Below are 19,681 nucleotides of genomic sequence, written 5' to 3'. Positions count from 1 at the left end.
ACGTCGACCACACTCGCTCCAGATGTGCGCTGTCGCCAACTATCGGTGTGAGGGCGGAACTGCAACCAAGCGTGACCTGGTGTTGAAATGTCCTACATTGTTTCACAGTGGCGAAATTCAGACATACCTGCAGATTCACACGAGGGTAAAAGCAGAAATACTAAGCCTAAGAGACTGTATATTAATGGATAATTTGCAGCATAAGAAAATACCGTTCAGTCGTTAAAAATAGCAAACTCAGATCGAAAGAAATATGCCACTAAGTAGGGTTGTTTTAAAAATGGGCATGTGTTTGTGCATGAAAATACAACAACAGTTAATTTACAGGGGGAAACACCTACAACTAACAGAAGAAATGTAAAAACTTTAGTTTTTGTAATGTAAAAAATATAAAAAATGTAAAAAAAAAAAAAAAAAAAAAAAGTGTTTGAATTTGTTGGGAGCAGCAGAGATAATAAAGCCTAACGGTTGACGGGAGAAAGGATCTGCAATAACGTCCCTCGGTGCTTCTAGGAAGCAGCCGCCTGTCATTGAAGGAGCTCTCTCTTCAGGCGGGAGACGCTGTCCAACAGTAATGTTATTTTTGCTGTTATTTTGTCCTTCTGTCTGCCACCACCTTCACTGGGTCGAGGAGGCATCCTAGAGCCGGCCTTCTCAGCAAGCTTATCTAACCTGTTGCTCCAACATACTACACACAGCAAAAAAGATCTCCAGGAGCACCTATTTTATCTGGATTTTATAGGCTGAACGTATGTGTATATCCACCACCTTTACTTTGATACCCCTAATACAATCTTGTGAAAACAATTCTCTTCTGAAGTCACCAAGGAACACTATGGAAGGGTCAAGGAGAAAGTTGTGGAGAAGTGTAAAGCAGGGTTACGGTATAATACAATGTAAGCATCTGACAAAGCACTGTTCAATCCATCATCTGAAAGTGGAAAGACTATGACACAACTGTCTGTACACTAGAAGCATGACCAGGAAAGAAGAGCATTACTCAGGGAAGCAGCCACAAGGCCCTTGATAACCTAGGAAGAGATGTAGCTAAGAAAGACTGCAGGAAAGACAATTATTTGTCTTGCAGTCTGCAAGTCTGGCCTTGGGTGACGATAAGAAAGAAGTTGTTGTAAGAGGATTCTTTTGCACAAAGATGGACGCAGGGGTACTCCTGAAAAAAAAAAAACGAGTTACAGTAGCAAAAGACTCGAGGCTGGGGTGGAGGATCGCCTTGCAGCGTGACTTCAACCATAAACATCCAGCCAGAGCTGCGGTTGAATGGTTTACAGCAAATCATATTCATGTGATAGAACGGTCCAGTCAAAGTCCAGGTCTAATTCCAAGTGAGAACATGTGGTAAGACTTGTAAATAGATATTTAAATTGGAGCTTGGGCTGTTGGTAGAATTTCCCGACTTTTGAAGTGTTGATTCAGGGGGCTGAATACAAATACACTGCGCAGTTCTTACATTTATGTTTGTCAAAAAAAAAAGAGAGAAAAAAGTTGGACACCATGCACCCTTTTCGCCTGCTCACCCTTATGAGCTGCTTTCCTTTTGATCCATCCCACAAAACCCTAATAAACGTCATGAAAGTTTACACCTTTAACATGTGAAAAGTTCAAAGGGGTGTAAATACTTTTACAAGTATGAACTTCCACCATTTCGATATATTTTTTAAAATGACTTTTATTTGGATTGAAAATCAAACCCACAAACAGATAAATGGGTCTGATTAAAGGTCCAGTAAAGCTTCCTCCAGTCTGATCAGGATCTGTACTCTAGCGCCCCCTACTGAACACAAAGCATCGCTACACCACCCGGTCACATGATCTCACTTCCGCAACTTGTGATGCCGCTCGTTGACAACAACCGCCTCAGCAAGCGCATTCAGGGATTAAAAAATAGAATATGACTGATGTAGAATACAGTTGCTACACACTCGTGTACAGTAGGTGGCGGTATGCACCTTAAAGTTGATTGCGACCCGCCATAATAGAAAAGAAGAAGAAGAAGAAGCGCATTCAGGGGGGATCCTGGTCGTGTTGATGTTTGGGGCTCCTGTTAGGAAGCTTTAATATCAGCAGCACAGCAGGAGCTGTGGGGGCCCCTCACCATGTCTGTGCTCACATTTAACAGCGTCTTCCTCCTGCTGCCGCTGCTGTTTGGACTCTCAGTGAGTATTACCTGAACCTGAAGCCTTTAAACTTTCTGTTTAGCTTACCTGGACGTTTACACGCACTTCTGTGGCACAAGAGAGGGAACTGCAGGGATATTGGTCCCCAGGAGAGAAAACAGATAAATAGTGCGTGATCTCAAAATAAAATATGCATTTAAATGTTGTTTGCAGTTTATAGGGGGGCCCCTGATTGAACTCTGTAATGATTAAATCTTCAATTCTAACTCTTCATAATGATATTTTTCTCAAGGTTTGGAAAACTACAGCTTTCTTTACTAAAACATTTTACGTTTCTTTAGCTGACAAGTATCTGGCTGCCACATTCCTACAGTCACCTGAGGCGTCATCCCCAGGGCCATAAAAGCACGGGTCCTTATGAGCAAACAGCAGGTGTATGTCTGCATTCTGCCGGCACATGATTGTGTTTTGCCCTGCAGCTCGGGACGTCTCCAACGTTCAGCGTGGACTACAAGAACGACTGCTTCCGCAAGGATGGGGAGCAGTTTCGGTACATATCAGGAAGCATCCACTACAGCCGGATCCCCAGGGCCTACTGGAAGGACCGGCTGCTGAAGATGTACATGGCAGGACTGAACGCCATCCAGACGTATGACTCCTACACACACGCACACACACGCACACACACGCGCACAATTACAGTGTGTTGTCTTACCAGTTATAAATCAGGAACCGTGTGTGATACATCAGGCGTTTATTGCAGAAACCCAACCCATAAACCGTACTTTAATGCTTATTAATTTGTTTTCTCTGTATTTGACAAACTAAGGCTGAATCACGTTGCCAAACGAAGGACCTGGAGTTACTAATCAGTTCTTAAACAGTCTCTTTCAGGGTATTAAGCTCCTGCCCAGCTGCAAGCAAAGTGTAAGACTGGAATGACCTGGAAATTTAAAACCTTTTTCCAGGCTTAAACTCTATGAATATGGATATAAACAGCAAGCAAAAATTTTCAAAGAAGTTATTGTTGGTGTGAAAGCTCAGAATTAGATGCGTGTGTGTGATAGAGTGAAAAAATGAACAATAAAACTTATGACTTTATTGAAATGTAAATTTTTTATTAATGCCTAATACCATGTCTATCTTTGTTTAAGAGGCAAAAAAATATATCAGCATGGTATTTATTTACAAATTTATTTACACATTGTGTAAACATCAGGGCGTCATGATTAGTCATTTAGCCATCATAGTCCAGAGTTTAACATTTGGCACCAGGATGTTTTCATTCCAATTCTCAAAAGTGCTTGAAAAATAACAAAATACAAATATTTTTTGTACAAGCATGTATTTTATTAGTGTCATTTATTGAAAAATTGCATATTAAAATGCCCAAACAGGCTATTACACTTTCAGAAATAAAAGGATAAAACATACAATTAATTTGCAATTAATCTCGAGTTACCTATTGACATGTGATTAATCGAGGAAATGATCCCCCCCTCTGTTTTTTTTGCAAATTGCACACTGCGTTTATCTGAGCCAGTTGCACACAACGCATAGGTAAATTATGATCAGTTTCTAAGGAAACTCGTTTTGTGATAAGAACAAGGTCAAATATGCAAAACTACTGGCTTTTAACACATAGAAAGTTGCTATTAGTTTATCTTTCTTTAGTTTAAAATAAAGATGCTTGATCGTGGATAACAACTACTTTGGTCAGTGAAAGCATAATTCATTAAAGTGGTCTTCAGGGTCCACTGTCCTGCATGTTTCCTGCTGCCACAACCGGAAATTAAATAAACTGGGGGTTAACAAGTTTCTGCAGCCATCCTGAGGAGATAATGTAAGCGTTTCAGACAGCTGTACCCTTCCAAAACCTGCAGGACACCTGGGCCCTAAGGATGTCTGATCTAACATAGTACTCACTGGAAATATGCAGCATCTATTTCGCATAAAGAACCAATTAAAGGTGTCCTTGCAAGACCAAATGTAGCCAAATTGTTAAAAAAAGTAGTTGTTATTCATTGTGTGAGTGTGTTTCATTAGGTTTACACAGAATTTAAATTACAAATCTGGTGAACAGCAGCCCTTGGAATATAAGAATTTAACTATTCTCAATAAATATCTAGTTATAATTGCTAATAAAAGAATGAAAATCTACATTTTAGCTTTGTTGCCTGCTTATTGGTCTCACTCTTAAGTGCTGGAATAAGCTTTTCTTATTCTTATTTTGTCTCATTTTAATCCTGCAACATTTCGCGTTTATGTAGTATAAAAACACACTTAATGAATGAATCGCTGAACACTGACGCGCTCTTCCATTTGCAGCTACGTTCCCTGGAACTACCACGAAGAGTCTCCCGGCCGCTACGACTTCAGCGGAGACAGAGATGTGGAATATTTCCTGAAGCTGGCTCAGGACACGGGCCTGTTGGTGATCCTTCGCCCAGGGCCGTACATATGCGCCGAGTGGGACATGGTGAGCGACATGAGTCTCTGTGTGTATGGGTGGTGAAGCACGGCCCTTGGAGCAGTCTGCAGCTTGACGTTTTGTTTGAATAGCTCTAGATGAGATTACTGAGGCTATAGGGGTCAAATGTCCGTTTTATAAGAAAAAGTAGAATTCCTCTGAAAAACTGGAGGGATGTGGTTTCTGCGGTCGTTGGGTTCAGCTCTGCTTTGATTGGGTTTAGTTTTAGTGTGTTGCTGTGGTTTACGACGGTCAACAGTCATGGTCCCGCTTTCATTTCTGGTGGCTCGGTCTTTCTTTCTTCGCTTTTATTTATTATTTTATTTATTAATTGATTTATTAATCGCTCTTTGTTTTTTCGTATTGCCTGTAATCGTCTGAAATTAACATCCAAAGTACTAAATCATCTGGCGTCCTGCAACCTTTGGCCCTCGATGACTGGCACTTTTCTGTCAGCCACAAACTTTTCCAGTCGCAGCTGCTCTTGGCATGATTGAAGGAGCCCATGTTATTAGCCCATGTATTTTCATCCATGTATTTTTATGGATGAAAATACATTTCTAAACATTTATTTAGCCCCTATTTGTTTCCTAGTAAAACTTTCTGCCTGCTCCATCCTGTGACATTATTGCATCCAAGCATATTTATGCTTTTATACTACAGATTAAATTTTCCTGTCATGTTCTGTATGGTGATGCCAGCATTCATACTGCTTGAGCTATTATTATTATTATTATTATTATTATTATTATTATTATTATTATTATTATCATCATTATTATTATTAACAATTTGCCACATTATAACCGCAAATGTTGATGTACTTTTGGGTCTAGGATATATGACTTAAAAATAAAATCTCAGATTTTATTTTACCAAATCCCATTAATCGATATTTTTTTCCCTTTTTTTCATTCCAAAAAAAGAAATAAAAAAAAATAATTTTAAACTTGCTTTTATGTCTAGCATTTCGTTTGGGAGTTGACCTGAATTCAGGGTGCAACTAAATACAAGCTGTGAAGCATGCTTGTAAAACAAGATGGCGGCCTTTATAAACAATGATAATATGACTAACTGTTTGCTGCTGGTGGTATTACGCAATGAGCTAAGAACAGGCTTCCCTTCAGTTGTGTAACAAACTAACTTTAACAAAGTAAATTAATAAATTACCTGTGTTTTGTCCTATGGTCAAACATTTTTTTCTTCTTTACAGTAATTTGACAATATATTTGCCTAAACACATATTCAGCATTGCTGCTATTCTCTTCATGGAAGCCCAATGAATGTATTTGCAAAATAAAGTTCCGGTTTTCCAAAAGGTATTTCTTAGTAAATTGTAAATTCAAATTAATCGATTAAAGTGATTTATCGCCCAGTCCTGTGTACTTTATGTAATAGATCAACACAAAGGAGTATTTAATTATAGACTGTAACATGTTAAAGTTGATGTTCTTTGTGAAAGTATGGGGTCAGAAGGGATGGAAGGATCCCATGAAAACTTGTTAAATAGATTGAAGTTTACAGTTGTAGTGTGATGAAATACAGAAAAAAATGCTAAGTGGTATGAATATCTTTACAAACCAATGTCCTCATAATGAGCAGTGTTCATTGATAGCTAAGGTGGTGCAAACTCAGCTCCTCTCTAATTTAGATTAAACTACAATGTTAGTAAGCGGTGGGTAAATTTTTCTTTTTAGCATTTCTAATTTTTTATCTTACTCTGCCAACTAGGGTGGTCTGCCTGCCTGGCTTCTCAACAAGAAGAACATTGTGCTGCGATCGTCTGACCCGGGTAAGTGGTAAACGGACGTCGAGTGACGGAGCGAAGGCAGGAAGTATTTCCTACAGCAGGAAAGCACAACGCTGTGGTTTGTGTGTTCTCCAGATTACATTGCAGCCGTAGATAAATGGATGGGGAAGCTGTTACCCATGATGAAGCCTTACCTCTATCAGAACGGTGGCCCCATCATCACTGTGCAGGTGAGCCGTGACGCCCGGACTCGTTTCTCTCGGCTCGTACCCCGATGGTTTTCATTAGACAACCCGCTTCAAACTTGTTGGTGGCCCTGGTAAACGTGTGTAATAAATAAATAAATTCATCTGAGAATGTTTATTTAATAAGGGGGGGGGGGGGGGGGTCGTGCCACGTTAGGCAGCTTTATTTTTTTAAATGAAATCAGACTATGTGTACACATATGAGAAATTTGACTCTGGATTGGGAGTGTAAATCATTCAGATATACAGTAATAGGGCTGGACAATGTAGAAAAAAGGCATAGCATTAAAATAGAAATCATATTGATCGATACCGATAATTATCAAAAAGTTCAAAGCATATATTTTAAGTGCAGCCCTGGTCATTTTATGTTGTGGCTTTTTAGATACAGAACTCACAAACACTGAATTCAAACTCAACCCCTTTATTCAAAAAAAGTTTTACCAAAACTGTAGGTTTTTAAAAACTAAAAATAAAACGCGTGCTCTCTGAATTCTTTGAAGGGGACAGCTCTTTGTTCTTGGGTCTGTGTTTGTGATTGGTTGGTAGGGTATAATGACTGACCTACATGATTGGCTAGAATGCAAAAGGAAGGAAAACTGTTCTATTGAACCTTTTATTGACCCTTTTTATTGAAAGTGCTAAGATTCTTGTTTCCTTTAGGTGTAAATACGAGATGAGTCAGGTCTGTTTCTCTCAGACATCAGGGTTGGCAAAGACCATGCACGTTTACTGATTTTGACACATTTACCAGGTTGCCAATTAGTGAGGAGAGGCGGACATCAAACATCCAAACGGGATTTAGCCTCATAAGAACAAGCGTTGACACGCGTCCTTTATCAACAGGTGGAGAATGAGTATGGCAGCTACTTTACCTGTGACTACAACTACATGCGTCACCTGACCACACTGTTCAGAGCCCACCTGGGAGACGAGGTGGTGCTGTTCACCACAGATGGGGCCGGGGTGAATTACCTCAAATGTGGCTCCATCCAAGGCCTCTACGCCACCGTAGACTTTGGTCCTGGTAAGCTTCACTACTCTGCAGGTCACAGCGAATAGCCTCTTCCTGTAAAAGGCATCACATTTCAGATTTAAGGTATTTAAGGAGCCCGACAGTTTTGCACGAATGCTCACCGTGACTTGGGTCTCTGGTTTTGTGTGTCTCTGCTGACTCATTGCCACATTTTAGATTAGTCAGAAGTCACAAGACGTTGCTCTTCTGTGCCTTCTCCCTCTGCTAGGTGCGAATATAACTGCTGCCTTTGGAGCACAGCGGCAGGCCGAACCTCAAGGACCTTTGGTAGGCGTCTCTCCCCACGCTTGCGCCTGTCATAAGAGTAACCCACCTGGCAAAGCTTCTTTTTTTTTAATTGCTTTTTTTTTTTTCCACAGGTGAACTCTGAGTTTTACACCGGCTGGCTGGACCACTGGGGATCCCGTCACTCTGTCGTGTCATCCGCTGCTGTGGCCAAGTCCCTCAGCCAGATGCTGGCTGTAGAAGCAAATGTTAACCTGTGAGTGAACACAGGCCCCCGTAGGTCATTTTAGACAAGCAGCCCCTGACTGGAAATGTTCAGTTTAGGGACGTGAGTCCAGCATGGATGGAGCCCTTGACCCTTGACCCTTGACCTTTATCCTGTGAATTTACAAGTGTACAGAAGAAACGACCAATGTTTTATTAAAAGTATGAAATAATAGGGGGGAAAAGACGATCAAAAGAAGTATTGAAAACTTTTTACAGACTGATAAAATGTCATTGTATTTCATTCAGAAAGGACTTCCAGTATTTGGTGGATCGTTTTATGTCAGATTTCATGCATTCACACTTTGTAGATCAGGAATATATTTGGTGTCTTGGATGGACTCTAACTGGCCTCTATTCCCACGCCTCGTCGTTTTTAGACACAGACGCTAAATCTCAGACTGTTGGGGACATTGTGTAACGGCAAAAAAAAACATCTGTAATTATCATAAACATCATTTCCAATTTTCAGCAATCATATTCCAAGTATATGTATTTTTTCCTGATATGGTGCCGGCCTATGGACTTTCAGCAGTGGAAATGTTCCCAGTCAGCTGTGCATCTGCTTGTGCAGTGTGGAAAAGGGAGAAAACTGTTCTGCACCTGGGCTGAAGACTTAAAGCTGAAATGAAAGGGTTCACAATCTGCAGTTTTTCTGGTTAGCACACGGCTGTAGCAGTACCCTAACGGCACACGATGCGTTACTCAAACCGCCGTAAAATGCTGGTTTATACGTGTCACAAGGGCGCCATGTAACAAACACCCATGCATGTGTAACGCAGTCATACTGGACCTCACAAGGAACCGAAAAAAGGTCCGGTTTGAATGTAAGCTGGCACATTTGTAACATGGTATCAATTATTTAAGTTGAAGCCAACGTTTAGTCACTTTTTATGAGTTTGTGGAATCCTCTCAAAACTGCAGACTGCGGTGGGTCTGTCCTGGATTTAGGTGCACAGATGCTTTCGGGTAAGGAGCTGACCTTAAAACAGATCAAGGCAGCGTCAGAATCGTCTTGGTTTGAGTCCGCATTCAGTCCGTTGCTGTGAAGAAGGTTTATCTTTGCACCGCTAAAATGTTCTCATAGTGTTAAATAACTCTACCAACACTTTTAAATCAGGACCTTTAAGTACAAACGTTTTTTTTTTTTTATGTCTCCCCGGCAGGTACATGTTCATAGGCGGTTCGAACTTTGGCTACTGGAATGGTAGGCGCACTTTGAAAATAAAACCTGTATGTCCTGCATCATCTCCTGAGGCACTGACGCGGCGTTTCAATGCTCTCAGGCGCGAACTCTCCGTACGGCGCGCAGCCCACCAGCTACGACTACGACGCCCCTCTCTCGGAGGCGGGAGACCTCACAGAGAAGTACTTCGCCATCAGGGACGTCATCGGAATGGTATGAACCTAAATGCTGAGGCTCGGTTTTGTGGAGGTGCATCCTTGTGTGCTGGTCTTTGGGAACTCCTTTTTGTGTCTTCTTAACGCAGTACAGCAAGGTGCCGGAGGGACCCGTTCCACCAACGACGCCAAAGTACGCGTACGGTCCCGTTAGAATGAAGAAGGTAAGCATTTCTGAGGAACCTGTCACAGGCCTCCAGTTCATGAAAATCTCTTCCAGCTCGGCAGCGAACAAGCGTCGACTTTAACGAGTCAGCTCCCCGAGGATGACTGACGAAGCGGGCTTGTTTTGTCGCCTGCAGCTCCAGACGGTGCTGGACGCTGCAGAAACACTATCGTTCTCAGGTCCGGTTAAAAGCGCCTACCCTCAGACTTTCACCGACTTGAATCAGGTACCCTCCAGAAATTTCACAACACACTAATTCCAGCTGTTGTTTTTTATTTTTATTTTTTTTTTAATATACAATCTTTTTCCTCCCTATCTTCTGTATCTTTTTGTTTCTCTCCAGGCCTTTGGTTTTGTTCTCTACAGGACGACCCTGCCTGTTAATTGCAGCCAACCCACCCCTCTGTCATCACCTCTGAACGGGGTCCACGACAGAGCCTATGTGTCAGTGGACGGGGTGAGTCCAACCAGTCATTATCAGATTCTCCTTTCTTTATCTTTATCTTTATTTATCGTGACCTGGAACAAACTATTCAAAGTGTTGACATCTAACCTTTTTTTTATTTTTTTTTATTGATTTACTTTGCACTCATCTGATTTGAAATAAAGCACAACATTCCAGTCCTGGGTAGAACAAAAACAAATCTTTGGTATTCTGTAGTGTTGGATGAACTCTTACACTGATCTTACCTGTTTTTTTTTTGTTTGTTTGTTTGTTTGTTTTTTTATACGTTGCAAGAACAGAGAGATTTTTGGCACTATAACTGAATCAGAGGGATTTTTAGCTCCAACATCAGAACATTGTTTCACCCAGATCAAAGGGCCTACAGATAATGTAGAATCAGCTACATTGCCCTGCAGCTGTTGATTCTTACAGGCCTCCAACGTACAGATATGCAGTAAATCGTTCAGCTACTCATTTTTTGTCAACTTTTTTTGATTTTATAGTTTCATTATAGACAATCAAGTCTGAAAATGTCAGTTTTGGAAAGTTCTGGATTGTCATAATGTTGTTAGACCCCGAGCAATTACACGAAACAGAGCATTGTCCTCATTGTGAATCCTGGGCTTTTTCATAGGTAATGGCAGAAATGAAACACAAGCTAACTCTCGAAACCTCCGCTACACACAAATCAAATTAAAGCCTTCATCGCGGGAATATTGGGTGCAGCATTTATTGCACTGGCAAAGGACTGCTTGTATGCAATATTTGTCCGGATATTTCAAGTGTCATGCGTTCTTTGGCCAGTATATTCAACTGTAACTTCCCTTAATGCCCACACAGGATGTACATCCTTAGTGGCTGAGAGTGGTGACGCCACTTTGTAGTGGTACAGAAAGTTAATGCTCATCAATGCCACTATTGGCATTTTTGTTAGTGGCGTTGCAGTTTAAAAGGAGTGGGCAGACACATTTTGCTAAAAATAATTTGGCTGTTTTCAAAGCAAACACTGACCGATTGTTGGGTGGTGCTACACATAGAAGGATGCTCTACCTATTCGCAGACTGGACACTTTAAGCCAGACATGTAGCTCAAATAAGTCTCCACAACGCTCTAACCTAGCGTTTCTCTCTTGACTAAAGGCACAAAGAAAGATGGAAGTTTTCTCTTCTGTTTAAGAAGTAGATAATGAGCTCCAACAAACCGCACAAAACTCTTGATTATCAAAAATCCTAAATCATCAGTAAATAAGCAAGTACAGAAAGTTAGTGATGTCAGCTCATTTTACCTGTTATATTGAGTACATTAATAAAATCTATAACAAATATTGAATGAATGAATAATCTAAACTAATAAACAATTGACCAGCTGGTTTAGTCTACCTAAACTGGACTTTAGGACAGAAAGTGTGAATAAAATATTCAATTTTGTTTGTGATTGATGTTCTTATTCCCAAGGTGGCGGTAGGGATTCTGGAAAGGAACAAGGTCCTGAGTGTGAACGTGACGGGGAAGGCTGGAAGTCAGGTGGACATACTGGTGGAGAACATGGGCCGAATCAACTATGGAAGAGAAATCAATGACTTTAAGGTCTTTTTTTTATTACAGTTAGTCTTTTTTATCTTTTAGTCTTTTTGATGGTTAAGTCTTTAGCCATCAACTGACTTATATCTATATTTGAGTTCAACTTCCTGAAAACCTTGTATGTCCCGATCAGGTTTCTTTGTCTATGATATCGATACAAATCCTTTTAAGATTTGCCATTTGCCGATATTGAGTCGTGTCGGGATACTTCACTAGTCAGTGCTGTGCATAGGGTTGCCAACTCCTTGAAGAATACATAAGGGGCGCTTCTTTTTGAAACTTTTTGTTGCTTTTTCTTCTGCATATGAAACGATTTTGTAAACATTTGACTCAAACCTTAATTTGATTAGACACATTTTTTTGTTTCTAAATATGGATTCCTTGCTATTTTTAAGGGACATTTGGCAACCCTGGCATATGCAGTAAAATAGCTATATTTCATGTAATGCATAGTAATGCATAGTCTACATTGGTATTGTAACTTAATTCACACACAAGGAAAGTTTCACATGCTTCAGTCTGTTGTATCTTTTTCTTTTTGACAATGACAGACAAGTTTTCCCTGCAGTAGTTTCTGCAGGGCAGACTCCATATGCTGCTCCAGCGCGAACTTAACTCCGTTAGGAAAGCTAATATGCATCCATTAGGCGCCTGCAGGTTGTGCAAAACACTGCAGCGTGACTTTTAGCTGAAACAAGAAAGTATGAGCACATCGCCCCCGTTTTAACATCCCTTCACTGGCTACCTGTACTAAATTTACAGGATCCTTTTTAAAGTAGTTCTTGTTAGCTTTTAAATCTCTTAAATCTATACCTACCCCCATCCCCAAGCTGCTGCAGCCACATAAACCCACCTACTCGCTTAGGTCTCCTTTCCAGCAACTCCTTTTAACTCAGATTCATTATATCAACAGCATCTGCACAGCCAATTGTACATGTTTTTTTGTTATTTTTTTAACTCTGCACTAGAAAAGCATCAAATCAAGTCACTGACACAGTTGTCGGGACTTGAATTTCTTCAGGAAATCTGCTGCACATTATTGACAAAAAGCCTTGATTAGGCCCCCTGAGTTAAAGTCCAAGATCACATTGGGACATTTCAATAGAAGACATTTAAAATGGTTTAGAAATGTGCTAATTCTTTTCAATTTGCTGTTTTCTCATCAAAGGGCTTGGTCACCAATCTTACCCTGGGACAAGTCTCCCTCACTGGCTGGACCATGTACAGTCTCAACATCGACGAGGCAGTCAGACAGGGCCTCCTTGGAGAAAAACCTCCCGCCAGGGTAGCTCCAGGTCAGCCTGCGGCTCTGTCATCTCCAGCCTTCTATAAGGGGACCTTCATCATCCCCGACGGGATTCCTGACCTCCCTCAAGACACTTACATCAAGCTGCCAGGCTGGAAGAAGGTGACTGACCCTAAAATAGGCATTTAGCCGTAAGCCGTGTACCGCTTATGTTATTCAGGCGACAAAAAGCCAAAGAAAAAGTTCTGTACATGTACTGTGAAAGCAAAAATGATGAATAGCAACAAAGATATTAGGGTTAATATTCAGAAAGTTGGATTTATTATTGTCTGTTTTTGGTGTATTGGTTTAATTAAAGCAATCTAAAGTCTTCATGTTTGAGGAAAGCAAAAATAATGTTCTGTGATAAATGTTAAGGTTAAAGAATTTAGTCTGATTAAGTCATTCACTCATTTGAGGTCTTTTGCATTATTTTAGGCTTTGTCAATTACACATATTTTGATATTCAAATTGTAAAATGTAACTGATTTCCCATTTTCTAAATTAAGCGGTAAGAACGTGAGTTGTCCCAGCCCTTCTCTGGATGTGTGTACTGTATGTGTCTAATCATGCTTTGAGATATTTAGTGTTTATCTCCTCAGAAGACTTAATTTTCTGCTGATCACCTTTGACTAAAGTACAGACAAATGAATTACATATTATTTGTTCTTTTTTTTTTTAGGGGCAGATCTGGATTAACGGGTTTAATGTAGGCCGTTATTGGCCCGCTCGAGGCCCCCAGGTGACACTTTTTGTTCCTGCCAGCATCCTGAGCACAGCAGCACCCAACAATGTGACCGTTCTGGAGCTGGAAGCAGATCCATGCAGCTCCCAGAGATGCACTGTTGAGTTTACAGCCACCCCGATCCTCAATACAACAGTCTTCTCTGAGCACCAACCGCACCAGAAACTGTTCACTAAAGAGGATTTGCTGTGAGGATACGGGATCTCTCAGTTTGCACCGCAGGACTCAACGCATGAGCCTCAAATCAACTGTTGTTTTGTGAAATGGATTAGCATTTGCCCCCCCCCCCCACCAATCTGTGTTACATGAATGTCAATTTATTTTCTGATTCTGTTTTTATAAAAGTGTTGGCACCATCTTATTCTAACATGTTTCTGGAAGCTCCTCTTCTGATGGGGATTATAAGCAATGGAAGCTGTGGTGTTTCATATTTCAGGGAGCATTTCATTTTTTTTTTTTTTTGTATGAAAACCACATCAGGGAAATACAGGTTCAGATGAGTAATCCTATCATTAAAAACAGCTGTGGGGTGTTCAAAATTTCACTTTGGCCAAGATTGTCAAGTTAAAAGTATTTAAGCCAAAATATAAAAAAATAAATAAAAAAGAAATGATTAAAAAAAATTATATTGGGATTTTATTTTGCCTGCTTGATTAAAAAATGAGTATTCAATATTTGAAACAAATTATTCAGATTTTCTGCAGGAAAGGGATGTGTGTATCATTGTACAAGGTGTGCACAATTATTAGGCAAGTTGTAGTTTGGGGGATCAATTTTATTTCTGAACCACTACAGTGCTCTTGGTCAATCTAAAATGTAAATAAATCTCAAACCTGAATATTTAAGAAAGTAAAAGTGAGATTTTGGCTTTCTTAGGAGAACATCTGTGTGTGCACAATTATTGGGTAACTACAGTATTAGTGTGCAGAATTATTATAAAGTAATTATTTTATTATAAAAAACCTTTTATTTAGCTTTAATCTCACTTGTTTATTTTCATCCATTAAAGTGAGAAGAATAAATGGCTCAAAATTTACAAATGAACATTTCTGACATTTCCAAAAATAAATGATTGTAGCCACCCTTCTTTTCAAAAACAGTTAGCAGCCTTCCATTAATGGAGTTGGTTTCTTGACTGTTCAGAGAGGTGGACTGTTTTCCTTCACCGTACATCTCCCATTTAAGAAGGACCCACACGTTCTCAAAATGATTAGGTCAGGTGAGGAAGGGGCCCATGCCATTATTCTCTCATCTTTAAGGCCTCTACTGGCTAGCCACACAGTGGAGTACTTCGAAGCAGGCGAAGGAGCATTTTCCTGCATAAAAATCATGGTCTTGAAAGATACAGACTTTTTCCTGTACCACAGCTTAAAGAAAGTGTTTTCTAAAAACTGGCAGTAGGGAGTTGAGTTTGAGTTCATCTTCAACCCAAAAAGGTCCAACTAGTCCATCTTTAACCCTTATGTGGTGTTCGGGTCTGTGGGACCCGTTTTCATTTTTTATTGAACGAAAAATGATACAATCAATTAATTTTTCAAACTCAGATTCACTGGCCTTGGCTCATTTTGTGTGAAGAACATATATCAGAAAACGATTTTATTGACTACACGCCGTACACCCCCCCTACACATTTGTATTACATATAAGGTGTCCGGGTCCACTGGACCCGGGGCTAATTGAGATGTGGAAGCTGACGTTCTGTGTACACAACACTCTTTCCTCCTCCTGTCTGGGCACATTTAACTTTCTGTTTTGTGGTAATCTTTAGTTTATCACACTCTTTCTGCTACAAATGGAGTAGATAGAGTATAAATATAGCTTTGCCAGTGTGGTTTCTTATAACAACCGATCAAGGTGGACAAAAGATACTATGCGCAGAGGGCCCTGGAAGTGATTTTGGAAGAGAGAGAAGTTTTTGATGATAATGTTGAAAGATAGTATTCAAAAAAAGAGGTTTCAGAATTTGAGGATCCCATTTCTGAAAATTTTGAGTCTGACAGTGACTCTGAAGCAGGACGAGATTGAGCATCAGCCAGTTCCAAAATGAAGACAAGTCTCCAGACCAGGCCGTCAGCAGCCAGCCACAGGGCCAAGAACAAGAAAGAACAAAAACAAGACAGTCAGCATGGAGCAAGTGAGGAAATATGGAAGTCAAAAATGTTGAAATTGAATGGTCTCGCCCAAGAAAAGAGTCACCCCGCAGGCTACCAATGTGATAGGGATGCAACCAGGACCAACGCAAGTGGCAGTTACTCACACACAGGACATGAAGTCTTCTTTTCAGCTTTTCATACCAGATTCCATCCAGAAAATTATTCTTGTTTTTGGAGAGAGGTGGAAGGAAATGGGCCAAACCCTTTTACATGCCTACTTCAGGGTTCTTATCCTTGCTGGAGTTTCTGGGTCTAAAGTCAAGCCTTACAAGTTTGCATATATGGGTGACACAACCCTGGTGTCCTATGTGCCAAATGAGGAGGATTCCGGAGGAGAATGCTGCCCTATCCTACAGAACCTACAGAACCAGAATCTGCAGAGCCTGAAGTAAGTGTGTGATGCTGTTCCAGTACATGTTTGGCAACAAGAAGAAGCAGTGTGAAGTGTGGAAGAACGACAGAAAAAACAATATAGATGCATCAAGTGCAAAAAGTATATCTGCAACACACACAGTAAAATTCTGCCCCTCGTGTGTTATGCAGGCCATTGGCTAAAGGTCATGGGGTTGATATGTGTTCTTGACTGATAGATTTACTCTGTGTTCATATAGCTTGTGTTGTGCACCTGAATGGGTTAAATTTCTGAGTTCAAAAAACTAAAAGTCACTAGTTTTGGAAAAACCTTGCTTCACGTGTGAATTTGTTTCCATTCATATCATGATTTTATTATGATTAATTTGCTTTATTATGCTTTAAATAACCAAATATTTAGTTTATACAACTTGAAATTGGGTTGAAGTAGCATTTGTTAAGTATTTTTACACAAAAGTGTTTGATTGTGAGGCATTAAAAAGCACAAAATGCAACGGGTCCACCAGACCCACAAACACTGGCTGTGTAACAACAATATGAACACCACACAAGGGTTAATAATACCAGCCCATACCAGTACGCCGCCCCCACCTTTGTTGGCATCTGATGCAAAGTGGAGGTCTGTGTCCGTTACTGATCCAGCCACGGGTCCATGCATCTGCTCCGTCAAGAGTCACTCTCATTTCGTCATTCCATAAAACCTTTGAGAAATCTTTCTTCAGATATTTCTCGGCCAAGTTTTGAGGTTCTAACTGAAGTGTCTTGTTCAGTGGTGGTCAGGTTTCAGCTTTCCCTACCTTGGCCATGTCTCTTAGCACTGAACACATTGTACTTCTGGGCACTCCAGGTAAGCTGCACATCTGGAATATGACAGCACTGGAGGATAATGGGTTCCTGGTAGCTTCACGTGTGATTCTTCTCAAATCTTTGGCAGTTAATTGGCGTCATTTTCTCAACACCTTTCTTGCGACCCTGTTGACTATTTGCAGCAAAATGTTTGATGGCTTGGCGATCACAGCCCAATATCTTGGCAATTTCAAGAGTGCTGCGACCCTCTGAAAGTCTTTTTACATTTTTGGACTTTTCAGAGGCACTTAAATCTCTTTTCTCGCCCATTTTTCCTGAGAAAAAGAAGCTGCCTAATAATTATGCACACCCTGATATAGGGAGTTGATCTCCTTGAAAAAATTTTTTTTCTAATCTCAGCAATAAAAACAAGATTTTTGGTCAGTCTTCCTTTGAAAATGCTTGCCAAAGAAAGCAGTCAAAAATAAGCAATTGACCATGAAGAAACTCAAGTGTGGGAGTACTTATGCAAAAGGCTGTACAGGAGAATCATACATTGTATCAAAACAGCCTACTTGCATGCCCTAACAGACAGGAAAAATTACAAGGAGCAGCCAGAAGACCATATGAGAAAAAGTCATGAAAAACAGGTCCAAATGCTACAGAAATCATTGCATGGACTCAAGCAGTCAGGTAGACTTTGGAAGGCAATGTTGCATACATATGACTGAAAATGATGTTATACATTGATGGTGCTGATCACCGGGTGTGTACAAGAGGAAGACAAAAATATTAGGTTATCTAACTAATTTGGCTTGTGTCATGGTTTTCAGGTGACGAGCCCACATGCAGATACGATCGGGAGGCAAAGCACAGTTTTAAGATGTTTATTTAAAGAAACAGGCAGATCTAGGGACGGGACTACGGGTGAGTCGGCTGGGTCAGAACGTCAAGGCTGGCGAGTCTGTAAGAAAGAAGAAGTCAGAAACTCTGAAAGTTGAACCAGGGGAATTGCTAGAAGTGCGCTGCTTACCATTTAGCCGGGCGGACCTAACCGGGAAGAAGTAGCGTCGGGAATACTCTATGATTCTACTCAGCTGGAGTTAGGCGGCTGGTGGCTGAGGGCGGCTGATGTAACTGGCGAGGGATCCTGAGCGAACCTCGTCGGCAACGGTTGACAGATGGATTGACCAGAGTGAATGCAGAACCAGCAGGAACCGGGAGAGGGGAACTCAGGCCTCGCTGGGTAACATCCAGGAAGTATGAGGGGAGCGCCAGAGCAAAATCTGAGCAGGCGGTTCTGCTGGTCTGTTTCTTCGGAACGAGACGTCAAGACGGGTGAGTGCATCCAAGCACAAAAATCTGAGGCAAACAGAGATCCAAAAATTAGTCAAAAAACGAAGAGCAAAAACTCACAAGCTGGTGTCCGAGCGTAGGGACAGAGGCCACGTCGTACCACGACTGGTTAAGGCTCTGGCGTCTTCCATCTGTCAGCGCTCTGCTTAAGAAGCCAGAGGAAGCCGCCTGCAACGAGCTGCAGGTGTGGGCCACGCCTCCTCAGCCAACCAGACACACCTGTGGAATAGAGTTAGAGTAGAGCAGCACAGAGAATCCTGACACTACCCCCCCCCTCAACGGCCGCCTCCTGGCGGCCCAGACGAAGAGGTGCTGGGCTGAGTAGCCCAAAAATCTGAAATCAAGTCCTTATTCAAGATAGTAGCTGCGGAAACCCACGAGCGCTCCTCAGAGCTACAACCCTCCCAGTCGACGAGGTATTGGTGACCCCTACCTCGCCGACGGGCATCCACAACCCTGAGAACCCGAGGGTTCTGACTGTCCTGGGAGGGTGGAGGGGGTCCGGAAGGAGGGCACAAGTTGCTGTCCAAAACGGGCTTGATCTGGGACACATGAAAAGTAGGGTGTACTCGGGAGTGAGGGGGCAAACGTAAACGGACAGTGCTTGGGTTAATCACTGTCTCTATCTCATAGGGACCAGTGAACCGGGGAGCAAGCTTTTTAGCGGATGGATTGGACAAAACGTCTCTGGAAGATAACCAAACCTTCTGACCGGGGCGATACTGAGGAGCTGGTCGGCGGTGCTGGTCGGCAAACCTCTTGCTCCGCTCTGCGGTGCGAGTGAGGGCAGTGATGGTTGATCTCCAGATGTCCTGGCAGCGAGCAATGTAGTCGTTTACGGATGTGAAGGGAATCCTGAGTTCCTCTGTGGGTAGAAGTGGAGGCTGATATCCCAAAGCAACCTCAAAAGGTGAACGTCCAGTAGCTGAGGTGATGTGTGAATTAAGGGCATACTCCACCCAGGGCAAAAACTTGTTCCAGTCGGAGGGTGAAGATGACGTAAGGCAGCGGAGAGTAGTCTCTAGTTGCTGGTTCATGCGTTCAGTTTGGCCATTAGTCTGAGGATGATATCCAGAGGTGAGTGTATAACGGGCACCCAGAGCAGAGCAAAAGTGCCGCCAGACCTGGGAGATAAACTGAGGACCCCGGTCAGAGAGGATATCAACAGGGATGCCGTGAAGTCTGAACACATGTCTGATAAGAAGCTGAGCTGTCTGGAGTGCGTTGGGTAATTTGCGGATGGGAATAAGATGACAGGACTTAGAAA

The 19,681-nt window shown here is 41.6% G+C and overlaps 1 protein-coding gene across 2 annotated transcripts; it reads left to right on the top strand.

The window, feature by feature from the left end:
- Window positions 1–1,872: 1,872 nt before the first annotated feature.
- glb1 (galactosidase, beta 1) lies at window positions 1,873–14,326 on the top strand. 2 transcript variants are annotated; one of them, XM_036137031.1, is made up of 17 exons: window positions 1,873–1,891; window positions 2,027–2,174; window positions 2,615–2,784; window positions 4,464–4,614; window positions 6,337–6,397; window positions 6,491–6,585; window positions 7,447–7,627; window positions 7,845–7,903; window positions 7,996–8,117; window positions 9,292–9,332; window positions 9,412–9,524; window positions 9,616–9,690; window positions 9,829–9,918; window positions 10,036–10,149; window positions 11,592–11,723; window positions 12,886–13,125; window positions 13,685–13,939. In XM_036137031.1, the coding sequence occupies exons 2-17, from the start codon at window positions 2,115–2,117 to the stop codon at window positions 13,937–13,939; spliced, it is 1,959 nt and encodes a 652-aa protein (XP_035992924.1). In that variant the 5' UTR covers window positions 1,873–1,891; window positions 2,027–2,114. The 2 variants fall into 2 exon arrangements, with proteins under 2 accessions (XP_035992924.1, XP_012737670.2); XM_012882216.3 differs by lacking the exon at window positions 1,873–1,891 and having other exon boundaries at window positions 2,115–2,174; window positions 13,685–14,326.
- The last annotated feature ends 5,355 nt before the right edge of the window (window positions 14,327–19,681 follow it).

This window comes from Fundulus heteroclitus, chromosome 5, assembly GCF_011125445.2.
Source record: "Fundulus heteroclitus isolate FHET01 chromosome 5, MU-UCD_Fhet_4.1, whole genome shotgun sequence".
NCBI classification, from domain to species: domain Eukaryota; kingdom Metazoa; phylum Chordata; class Actinopteri; order Cyprinodontiformes; family Fundulidae; genus Fundulus; species Fundulus heteroclitus.
Note: the sequence above shows the minus strand (reverse complement) of the source record. Positions and strands in the feature narration are given on the sequence as shown.

Bases quoted from the DNA above. Each gene is read 5' to 3' on its own strand.
- glb1 (XM_012882216.3), top strand. From the start codon at position 2,115: ATGTCTGTGCTCACATTTAACAGCGTCTTCCTCCTGCTGCCGCTGCTG. The intron at 9,525-9,615 runs GTATGAACCTAA...TTCTTAACGCAG, and splicing joins TCAGGGACGTCATCGGAATG to TACAGCAAGGTGCCGGAGGG. The intron at 9,919-10,035 runs GTACCCTCCAGA...GTTTCTCTCCAG, and splicing joins CTTTCACCGACTTGAATCAG to GCCTTTGGTTTTGTTCTCTA.